General features: G+C 45.6%; 1 protein-coding gene across 1 annotated transcript in view; it reads right to left on the bottom strand.

Moving 5' to 3' along the window:
- The window catches only part of LOC149352602 (uncharacterized), a 390,194-nt gene extending 382,699 nt beyond the window's left edge, over positions 1–7,495 (bottom strand). The window contains exon 1 of the mRNA XM_089581788.1: positions 7,280–7,495. Coding sequence (XP_089437914.1) covers positions 7,280–7,306 — 27 coding nt within the window. The 5' untranslated portion in view covers positions 7,307–7,495. The remainder of the gene's footprint in view (positions 1–7,279) is intronic.
- Positions 7,496–12,416: the final 4,921 nt, after the last annotated feature.

Here is a 12,416-nt window from a genome sequence, read left to right as displayed (position 1 = left end):
GACCACTGAAGTCTATTAATCTATCTTCTTTAAAGTAAACCTCCTGAACATTCTGAAGACTAATCCAAAACGCTTCTGCAACATAATAAAGCCTGGAAACACTAATAAAGTGTCGTTATTGCACTCACCGGCGAACCTGCTCCCTACCACCTCTGTCCTACTGTACTAAATGATACTTTCGTTAAGTCGTTTCCTCCTTCATCCAATGTTATCCAACGTCCTGATTCCAACTGAGCAATCATTTCACGATGGATCCAACCATGTTCGACTTGCAAGGCATCACACCGATTATTGATTTGAAACTAACATCATCTAGCGGAATCGATGGTATAAGCGACAAATTTATATGGAATGCTAAAAAGTATAGTAATATCATTTTGAAATGCATATTCTCACAATCGTATCATCATGGTGTACTACTGAAGACTGGAACACTGCTGTGCTCATACCAGTACATAAAGCTGGAGATAAACAGAATCCATCTAACCATTCACCCATATCTTTGAGATCAATAGGACGCAAAATAATGGTACACATATTTACACATCTTGTTAATTTTCTGGAGGATAACAATTTCTTCTCTCTAAACGAGCATGGCTTCAGAAAGTTTTTCTCTTGTGACATTCAACTCCTTTCCTTCACTTACTACTTCCACTTCTATTTGGCCTCTACTTCTTCATCTGACTGCATATTTCTTGACTTTGCTAAAGCATTCGATGAAGTTAATAACTCCCTGCTATTACATAAACTAAGTGTGCTTAACATTGACCCTGCAGTTCTTAACTGGATCCGTGGATTTCCTTCTTCTGCTAAATTTGTCACCATTAATGACGCTGATTCCTCTACTGTACCACTTGGTTCTGGGGTTCCTCAAGGACTTCGGCCCCTTACCTTTTTTTATCCTCTATATTGCTGTGAATTGCTATTCCCCTCTATAATGTACTCCGTATCCTTGCCAAGGAGCATGCCCGCAGGAGGGGGGGGGGGGGGGGGGGTGAATGATAGCTAATGACATAATATTCATTCAATATTGCTAACGCTTGACACTCATATGCCGCCTCAACGTTTTGCTGTTTTTTATGAACAGTTCCATGCACACGAAAGCAGGTGGTCTCAGCAAGATCCATTTGCGATCATTTGGAGTTCAAGTGGTTTGCAAAGTTGGACCCCACAGCTGGGCATCAAGTAGGGCCACTTGATGACATATAGCTGAAATAGATGAGCACTTTGTTAAGCATTGAGCTTTTGCATAGGGATGTGCAACCAACTATGAATGCTCAACCGGCTAATTGGGGAACTTAATCACTTCTGTTATAGGTCAATGCTTAAGTCTGGTCTGACAATTGTACTGCACCCAATATATCCATTTGAACATTTGCATATTCGACAAACAAAGCAGAACTAATATGGTTCTTATAATAAGAGCTGTGAGCAGCTTTACCAACTACACAGTATTTATTATTTGCACAATCACTGCAGTCAAAATTATATAAAATAAATGCGCTCAATGGACAAGCACCATTAGCCCGAGTATGAGTCTCATAAATGGTGTAATGGGAGCAGCAATGTGTTCTGCGTAAATATACATTGAGCTAATGCCATTATATTGTTTTTGACTTATGTGTGTCTTGTGTGCAAGGTATGCTTGTGTGTTGTCTTGATTTCCATGAAAGCATATGCAATTCTCAGTTTCAATTCTGCAGCAAAAAAAGCCACCAGGGAGAGTGTCGCCCTGCAGTCTTCACAAAACCATTTCCTTTTGCACATTAATAATATGTAAGTTGTAGAAATATTCATCCCATTGATTGCAATCGAGGAACATTTTATTAATATTTGCTGAATTCAATCACTGCCTGGGACCTAACTGGCCCTGTTGGTTTGGTCCAGTTAGGTCCAACTGGTGGATTAAAAACACTATTGGAACCAATTTGAAAATCCAATTGGCACCAACTGAAATATCTGAATGGTTCCAATTGGAATTTCCAATGGTTTTTTTTTTCAATGGGAAGTGGTCCCTTTAGTAAAATGGTCCCTTTTGTTAAGTGGTTCCTTTTGCAGGAGGTCCCTGTCCAATAACCCACTTTAAGTGGCCCCACTAGCGAAATTTCCACTTGGGACGGAATAGTTTCAGAGGGGAACAAACTGAAACCAGACAGCGACTCAGGGAATAAACACAGGATAACAAAGCTACCAAGCAGCAAAGACTCAGGAGCAACCTGAGTGTTAATACCCTTGTCACATGGCCACGTTGAACTCCCTTAATCTCAGAGGGCCTTTACCCCAGGAAAATATGCCTGCTATCACATGGCAGTCCTTGAAGCAAAGAAATTAAAAGGAGTTCTTAGTGTAGGGAGTTCACCGATCTCCCTTGACCACTGAGGGGAATACTCTTGCTCTCAGTAAGCATGCACTATTAGTGAATGGCGTGCGATAATTTTGAAACAGCCTTTAGCAACAGTAACAAGTTTTGTTCTTTTTTTGCACTAAACCAGGTTTCAGCACATTTTAAAATATTCCTGCACAAGACTACCATGCATTCTCTACATATGCACATGTGGCAACAACCCGCAGCCGCCATTTTTGGGGCCGCAGTGGCTCAGTGGTTATGGTGCTCGGCTGCTGACCCAAAAGACACGGGTTAGATCCCAGCCGCGGCAGTTGCACTTCGATTGTGGCGAAATGCTAGAGGCCCATGTACTGTGCGATGTCAGTGTACATAAAAGAACCCCAGGAGGTGGTCGAAATTACCCTGAGCCTTCCACTACAGCATCTCTCATAGCCTGAGTCACCTTGGAACATAAAACCGCATAAACCAAACCAAATCAAACCACTTTTGTTGCTCCTTCTGTCAGCCTCTTAGCAAGCTCATCGGCTCCTTTCTTGTAGATATCTGCTGCGTTGTGATGTGCATGTTTGTTTATTAACTCTAGCAGCTTAAATTTTGTGTAGTTCACTGCATCGCAACTTTGTGTGTGAATGTGCACAAGCCCCATGTGCACAATGAACATTCTCATGGTACGCTGCTCCAAAATTGTTGGATATACCATGGCAAGCAAAGAAAGCCTCCCGACCAACCAATTTAGTGTAAAAACATGAAGTTCTTTTCGCCTTCTCTTCTTAAATGCATCATGGACGCTTTCTTGTTAACGTTTGCTACAGAAAACAGAGGGCACTGCCTTTTCATTGACATGCCTAGAACCCACAGCAACACCAGGATTCTCCTATAAATGATGTCCACAAAGTGGTCGAAGCAAAAAATATCACACCTTGAAGGCATTCATGTTCCATATGATGGTTACACTGGGCAAATCCAGAATCTGTGCAGCTTCTCATCTTCCCGAAAAGAGTGACACAACAATACTATTTCCCCAACCGCGCACGCAGCAGTGCCTTGGCATTCCGTGCTGTGTCAGCTGCTTCACATATCGCAGTAGAAAATCGTGAGATGTAGAATGAGGATCTTGAGGTGTGAACACAAGACAGCTGAACATAGCGGATTGCACAATAAAGCAACAGCACATAAAACACTTTTATCTGTGAGGCCTGAATGGATGTATGGCTGGTGATGGGCAGGGGAGAACCTTGTAGGAGTGACGTCACATCCCAAATTGTCGAAACTTTGGGAGGCAGCCGCTGAATGTCACAGTCTGAGAAATACTGATTAAAATAATTGCTTTCCATTAATTTCTGCTAAAAAACAGTATTGTTCTACTCAATCTCTGCCACGGGCACCATTTGGGCTAAGATCGTCAGTGCAAAAAATCTTTTTTCAGTATCCTCCCCTTTAAACCAAACACTAATGATATTCATCAGTTTGTCCAGGAATTGACTTTGTTGGAACTGCAAACCTGACAAGAAGAAAAGAAGCCCTCAACAGCCCTTGCCTTTCTTTCAAATATACTAACGGAATTCCTACCAACACAATACGTTAGTAGAATCAAATTGGAATTTGCAGCTTGCTGTACTAAAAGCTCTTCTTCCAACTGGCATGCTGGAAGTTAGAGGAACTTATTCAGGTTTATTATGCGACTGATGGCAACACCTCTTAAAACACCTGCAAACCATAAGTTACATCATTAATTTTCACTAGCACAGTGCTCCAATATGCGACACAAAGCATTTACATGAAAAGGCTACTTGGCAACTATGGAGCCCACAGAGATGCATTTCATCAGAAGTATGAGCCTTTGTGAAAAATACACGGCCCAAGGGGTATGCTTCCAAGCCATGCAGGGTGGTTTTTTAGTACATTTCGCAGCCCTGAGCTTCAGAGGTGGGAGGACAAGAGTTCCTCTCACCTTCAAGAGATTCTGACCGCTGATGGTGCGAGATGAGCCTTGCTACAATGGCCCAGAAGAAAATTGCTTGGGCCGTATATTTTAGAAAAAGACTGCACCTATGTATATAGGCTTCCTAGCTGCAGTAGCATCCAGCGGAGCACAGGCCTTTCTCGAGTACTTTACTGACAGAGGCATAAAGCAAAGAGAAGAGATTGTGCAAACCCTCGGCCCGCACACTCAACCCAATAAGCACCTACAAACCCCTCTTTGATGAATGGTGAGTAGAACAACTAAATGAATGGCCATGTGTGCATTTGGGTGCTCTCAGGTTACTTCAGCATCCAGTCAAAGCAGTGGAGTGCCCTCCGAACCATAAAATGAAGGAGAAAGACTCTCTGCTGTCCCTGCAATCACCTGTTTTCAGACGCCAGTCTGAGGTAGAGAAATAGACCTTCCTCTTTGTTCATTACGATGGGGTGTCAACTTTATATTGTAGTAAACCTTTTCATTAATGCACCAATCTCCTTTGTCATACAAGCTGCTGCAGCGTACATACTCCACAGGTAATGCCAGCACTTAAAAAGTTTGGTTGGTTTATGGGGTTTAACGTCCCAAAGCGACTAAGGCTATGAGAGACGCCGTAGTGGAGGACTCCGGAAATTTCAACCACCTGGGGTTCTTTAACGTGCACTGGCATCGCACAGTGCACGGGCCTCTAGAATTTCTCCTCCAAAGAAATTCAACCGCCGCGGCCGGGATCGAACCCGCGTCTTTCGGGTCAGCAGCCGAGCACCATAAGCACTGAGCCACCGCGGCGGTGTCCAGCACTTAAAAAGAAAAGCCAAAGCCCACCTGACACTGCTCCTGCTACTCAGGTCTGAATCAACACATCTGTAGACTGTAGAATTTCCAAAGATGCGTCTGTGTCAAACACAGTTTTGGGGACATGAAAAAAAGTAATGAGCATAAAAAACTAGGTTCAGTGGCATGAAAAAGTAGAACAAGCTTCACGCAGCTAATAAACTTTTCTGTCCTTTTTTTTCCTCAATGTTTGGTTTGGTTTATTTGGGGTTAACGCCTCAAAGCTACTAAGGCTATGAGGTGCGCCATAGTGATGGGCTCCGGAAATTTCGACCAACTGGGGTTCTTTAACGTGCACTGACATCACACAGTACATGGGCCTCTAGAATTTCGCCTCCATCGAAATTCAGCCGCCGCGGCCAGGATCGAACCCGCATCTTTCGGGCCAGCAGCCGAGCGCCGTAACCACTGAGGCAGAGTGTGGCAGATGAATGGGCAACAACCACGGCTTCACTAGGTTAACCACGGCTTCATGAAAATCGGTCCATGCCACTGGCCGAAGGGCCTCCTTAGAGGAGTACCTGCTGCTTCGTTCTTTAATTGTATCCGACTATAGCCTCCATTGAAATGCAGCTCCCACACTCACAATTTAATCCCGTTTCTCAGCAACCAAACACCATAGCCACTAAGCCACTGCGGTAGGTAGTGTGCAATGCATCTGAACCAAGCCACAAGCTCTGTACCAATATATATACAGAAGTGGAATTAGCTGAGCCAGTTGGTTCATGACACGTATAAATAACAGAGGGACAAAACATGATCGCTCATGTTTTGCGTCTCTTTCTTAATGTCCCGTCTGTCACGCTGTTATTTATATGTGTCAACATATATAACAGGACACACATTAACAGTGGGGCCATTATTCATGGGCATGAGGCCCATGTGCAGTTGCTTAACTCATTTATATCAACCACAACATACCCTGCAATATGATGCCATGGCAACAGAGCAGCAGGTGTCTAGGTTTATTGTTTACTGTTTTCATAGTCTACAACATTCATAGTGGTCACAGCGGTGTGTGTGTCTTTTCTATCTGTGTCCCTGTCTTTTGCGCTGTTTTAAAGAATCATGGTTCACCAACTAGCCTGCACGTCTACCCTTGTACAGCCACTTTGTTGTGGACAGTCTATGTCACATCAGAGGGTGTGCGGACAAAAAAGTGTGAGGAAAAAGTGTGACTTGGAGGCACCAGGGCGTCAATTCATTAGCATGTGCTGACTGCTGATACCCACCCCATCTCCAAGCTTCTGCTCAAGTTGCTGCTTTTCCTTTTCTTAATTACCAACGGCTACACTTTGGAGGTTGGAAGCTATGCTTTTCCTGCAGTTCTTCGGTTTCAATATTGCTCTAGCTTCGACATCGGTACTTAGACATGCGACTTGGCTCGGTCCGAGCACAACTGTGTTGTTTTAATTGCCCAAATTCACCTCAGAAAGCTTGAAACAAAAAAAAAAAAAAGAAAACGAACACGAACACGAGTGACAGCCGCTTGACGACTTCACTCGCGCTCGCTTCTTGTTCTACAAAGCAGCTACACCTATACCTCTTCATATTTTACACTTCCGCATGCACACTCGGCTCCAAATGAACACAGACACAAAATAAAACTAAGAAATAAACAGTACCGGCTCCCGGTAGTACCGCAGAGGCTGCTGACTGTCCCATTAACGTGTCTGAACAATGCCTTCGAAGGTTCATTAAAGCGGTCCATTCCCATGTGCAAATTAACGAATAACAAGACTAAACTTAAAAAAAAAAAAATGAGAGGACACCTTTTTCTCATTCGTAACTACCCGAACTTGGAGCAATGATACCAGAACATACAGAAGAACGAATTTTATTCGAACTTCAAAAACTGTAATGGCAACAAGAAAACAAACACACACACATACGCTACAGCTGTAATCAATGGAACTCGTTTTTATCAAACCATTGAAGTTGCGGTCTCTGTAATCTTATTTCAGCCCTTGACGGAGGTGGACGAAAAAGCGGAAAGCCGTCACCGCCTCCCTTGACTTTCAACACAGTCAGCATTTATTTCTTATTCTGAACTTCACGTACGTACTTCTTGCAGACACGACGCAGTTCCAGTACGTGCGAGCGAGAAGACCGGGCTGCGAAGGTTGCATTCTACTTACCGTGCTTCTAGGCCGAGTTCCTTCCATGTGAGCACACAGCTACGTTGTCGCAGCACCGTCATGTACCGTATTGTTCAAACCGTCGTGTTCCGGTGCACAAAACGACATCAGGAGTAGCTGACACACACCAATACCGTAGAGACACCAAATACCATACAACTTTCGGTTATGTCAACACGCAAATGTCAGCCACATGCAGATTTGGATTTGGATTGGCTACCATTGGCGCTGCCTTGCCTTAGCACGTCGCGTCGTTTGGCGGTTCCTCCATGTTCGGCGGGCACCATGCGGGCCGGGCTGTCACATAGAGAAAGATACCAATATCTTTCTCTATGGCTGTCATGCGGGCACTCTCTGTACTTTCTGTGGCTCTGCTAGTCACCATAGCACGATATAATCACAGCTCTGCTGCCGTCAGCGTGCAGGCTTCCAGAACTGTGTGGCTGGCCATGAGCGTTTGAAAACTAGCTGCCTGCTAAAGGGTTATTTGGATAGAATTTTGAATGCTGTATTGCATACGGAGCCTATCGCAAAGCTAATTTTGGAATCGGTTGCAGCAATAGCCATAGCTATGGCAGCTTCTTCTGCTTCTGGTGGGTGACAAAATTTAAGACCAGTTAAACTGGTATGGGTCCCAGCTCGCTCCGGATTGGTGTGGTTTAGCTCTGCTTAAACCTGGTTGGTTGCGAAAACAATACAATGTTATGCTTGGTCACATCCGCTTGGCTACATTCCGTTTAACCTCACCTAATCCCAGCTTCTGAACTCGAGAGCAACTAGATTCAGATATAGACTCTTCGTCGGCGAGTTCCATGGCGAGACTCCTCGAGGAGCGCGGCCACTGTAGCGCGGCACGACCGGCTGGTCTTGGCTGCGGTGGAGAGAGCAAGCTGATGTCACGCGTCGCCATAGCAACGAAGAGGCTGACGTCACACCATCTGTTAGGCGCGGCGGCGGCTCCTCGAGGAGCAGGGGGGTCCACAAACCACGCGACAAGCGGTTAGACCTGGCCTAGGTATTGCTTACGCAATAAAAAAGCCAACCAATATGCCCGAGACTTCGTCGGGCGGGCGTTGGGCGATTCAGATCTCCGAACGGCTAGAGAGAAAAAAATGGTGAATGGTCTTGTACTACGAAATATTGCTTCCCACTACAGAATCGGTAGACTTAAAATTCCTTGCCCCTCAACCCTCGCTCAACAAAAGGTAAGGGGTAGTCTGGCAGTTACAAACAGGAACCTTTATTAATCTGTACATTTATTCCAAATTCGCCTGGGACGAATTCAGACAGGACTGGATTAAGTGCAGGGCACCCAAAGCCACTTTCAATCGCATTCTTTCTGAATGCCTCGCGGACAAACCCTCACTTGTGACTCTCCAACCTAAAACAGTGGGAGACTGCGTTGTCCAACTCGGACCTGAAGGTCAACTCCGTTACAGGCAGGGCCAAGGAGGTCGCTGCAAGGTTGTGCTGTGTAGCCATCTGACGCCCAGTCTGGGAGAGAGCCCACGATGATCTTTAATCCGAATATTCCGAGATTCCTTTCCTCACACTTTTTGACGAATAAAGTTGTTTTATTACAACTATGCTAAAGGCTTCAGGTCAGAGCTGTGCTGCCTGCAGCCCCACTATGATAGGTTACTTAAGTTCACTTTCCTACCAGTACAGACATCCATGAAGTAGGTAGAAAAGTGGCCCGTTACATGCTGATTGCGGCCTCCTGGGCGTCCAAATTACCGTACCTGGGTAAAATCACGAGTGCTCACTCAGGCTCGCCCACAGAAGGTTGGTCAACCTATGGGCTCACTCCAACTTGCACTCACAGAGGCCTGGGCTCACTCGAACTCATGAACTGAAACTCAGTGAGGCTCACTGCCCACTTGGACTCATTCAGATTCACAGTCATCCAAGGTCAACCGCTCGACTCACAATCGTCTATAGGCTCACTCACTCCTTTTGACTGACGACTCATCTGGGCCCGCTCATTTCGACTCGGGACTCACCTGGACTCACTCATTTTGGCTGATGCCGCATCTGGGCAAGATCAATAATTGATCGCTATGAGCAGTTTAACGACTTATAACCAAACAATGCAGTCATCAAAGTTTTTTGCTTGAAGTTTTCTTTTACTGTACACGTCAATGGACACTTTTCATGTTTCTAGATGACATCATATATGTGCACCGCTCGCAACTTCTACTTGCAGCTTTTTTTTTTATTCGAGACTTGCGTGCTTGTGTTTTGGCAACAATATTTTTGGGAAATATTGTACGTATACTCAGTTTACTTACCTTCTTCAGTCCTGTGTAGCCATACCTTTTGGAATAAACTGTCATCAGCATATGTACAGTCTTCCAAAAGTAACCAACCAATAGGGCTAATATATAGCATGCCATCGCGTGGTCCGGCCGCACAAGACGACGACACCCCAGCATGCCTGCCAAGAACACACAGACTGGATTTCGTGGCTGGTCAACTGAATGCCAGTGGCGCGCTGTCCCGTTCCCGCCTGGCTGAGTGGGTCCTGCCAAATATATATTTGTGGAGACCCGACAACGACTTGCATCTGCGATTCACCTCCACAAATTTGGTGACTCCGGACATTGCGTCTTCGTTCTCTGTTCCTGCCCTGCACTTGCATCAGCCGCTTCGCTAGGCCTACCACCACCCGGAGCTTGAGACCCCGCTAACCTTCCATCATGTAAGCCCTGGCTATGGATCTCTCCACTCATATATGTACCATCTCCGTCGCCTCTCACGCCGCCACCTCATGAATCCGCGGTCTCCGCCCTCAAGCTCCCAGACTTCATCGGACTTGGAACTTTGGTTCCTCACCATCGAGGCCTTGTTCCGCCATAATGAGCCATATGAGCCGGCTTCGGCAGATTAAGCCCTCTCCTACTACCCTTTCTTTTCACTCTCCCATTAGCTAGCCTTTGTGCCTGCTTTGCACGTACAGTGAGAGGTCCCATAACTAGTGACATACCATAGCAAATGGCTGAACAAATTTTTGTTCTCTTTTTATTTGCAAGTTGGCACTTGGAGTTGGAGCATTCAGCAGTTATGCTGATATCTTGTACTATGCTGTAAGCCGCCACTCCCCATTAGTAGCGCTATTTCAAGCAGAGGCATCAAAGGGGTCCTTAGAGGCAGCATTGTTTAAGCACACAGCTCAAGTGAGGGCTTAGCTACAGATGACATCATATATGTGCACCCCTCGCAACTTCTACTTGCAGCTTTTTTTTTTTTAATTCGGGACTTGCATGCTTGCGTTTTGGCAACAATATTCTTGGGAAAAATCGTACGTATACTCAGTTTACCTACCTTCTTCACTGAAGAAGCTAGCCCTTTCGTCATTTTCTCAAGGGACGCACCTTTCACATCCTTACTGACCACAAACCTCAGACGTCTGCGCTGGCATCCAGCAGTACCTCCTGTGCTCCTCGGAAATCAGGCAGCTTGCCTACATTTCCGAATTTACCTGTGACATTTGTCACATCAGTGGCAAGTCCAACATATTTGCCGACGCTCTTTCTCGTGCTGAAGTCAATGAGATGGACAATGGACGGCCAACCATCGACTTCACGGCTATGGCTGCTGCTCAATGAGCCGATGTCGAGCTGCAACGGTTTCGCACCTGCCCTGCGACACCTCTCTGGTGTTGGAGGACGTCTTGCTTCCTGACTATGCCGTTCCCCTCGTTTGTGATACGTCGACCGGTCATCCTCGCCCCTACGTGCCTCCGCAATACCGACAAACCATCTTTGATGCCCTCCATTCTTTGGCCCATCCTGGCATCCGCGCAACACAGCGCCTCGTCACGGCTCGTTATGTCTGGCCTCGCATCAACACCAACATTCGCCGCTGGTCGCGCACGTGCCTCAGCTGTCAGCAAAGCAAAGTGCATCGACACACTGTGACTCCGCTTGCCACCTTCCGATCTGCGCCAACAATATCCGCTTTTCGCCATTCACACTTCGCTCATGGCTTCATTGCTAGAAGGGGGGGCCCTATAGCGTGCCATCGTGGTACGGCCGCAGAAGACGACGACAGCCCCAGCACGCCTGCCAAGCACGCACAGACTGGATTTCGCGGCTGCTCAACTGCGCGCTGTCCCGTTCCTGCCTGGCTGAGTGGGTCCGGCCAAATATATTTGTGGAGACCCGACAATGACTTGTGTCTGCGATTCATCTCCACAGGCTTATTTCTTAGCTGCTTAGTGAACTGCTTATGGCATCCTCTAGGTTCTAAATTTTTGTATGGTAAGGAGAGGCAAACCTCGCTGCGTGGTTACTTTTGGCAAAAGTTGCACATATCTTGAACGAAAATTCATCATAAGACAGCACAGAGTGAGAAACGCACAGCTTCATGTGCACACTGTCACACGAATGCTGTTGCAACTTTCTCAGTTTCAGTTAGGACCACTATTCTGCAAAGAAACAAAACAATTGCTTGTGGATGCTTCCAGATACCCCTAGTAGGTTATACATGCTACTCCGGTATTCTCCAACAAGCTAAATTATATGACCTGTAGCTAAATCAGTTTTGGAAACAAACAGTAACATGAGTGCAATGCTTTCCACTGCTGGCATGCAGAATACGGATGAGCCAACTGACTTTCAAATTAAAGCAAGTGAGCTCGAGCAATTATACAGATGGCTTGCACCACTGTCGCAGCTGCTGCGATACCAGGTGGTCGAAATTTCTGGAGCCCTTCACTACGGCGTCCATCATAGTATGTTAAACCCCATAAACCAAATCAAACCAATCGAAACAGCTGCTGCAATGTTGAACAAGGAGCGCACTGAGAATCTGCATGCTTCTATAATCAACTTTACATTTATTTTGGCAACTCTAGGCATGCTTCACCATCATGATGCCTATGACTTCATATGTAAGCCATCTGTAGTATTTCATGTAGCAACGGCAATGAGGCAGGTCTACTGGACAGTTGAACTAGTTGTCAGTGTTGGTAAATAAACACTATCAATGTATTGCTTCAAATAACTACCATTTCGTCAACCATAGATTACAATTTCTGAACCAATACTTGCTTTTAGTTCAGTTTACAAATATTTTTCAGTAAGGCATTTCAACAAAATTTTACTCCTGAATAATGGAAAGTTCTGGATACATG

Source organism: Amblyomma mixtum, chromosome 3, assembly GCF_055824585.1.
Source record: "Amblyomma mixtum isolate Tamu chromosome 3, ASM5582458v1, whole genome shotgun sequence".
Lineage (NCBI taxonomy): Eukaryota > Metazoa > Arthropoda > Arachnida > Ixodida > Ixodidae > Amblyomma > Amblyomma mixtum.
This window is presented reverse-complemented; position numbering and strand designations above follow the sequence as displayed.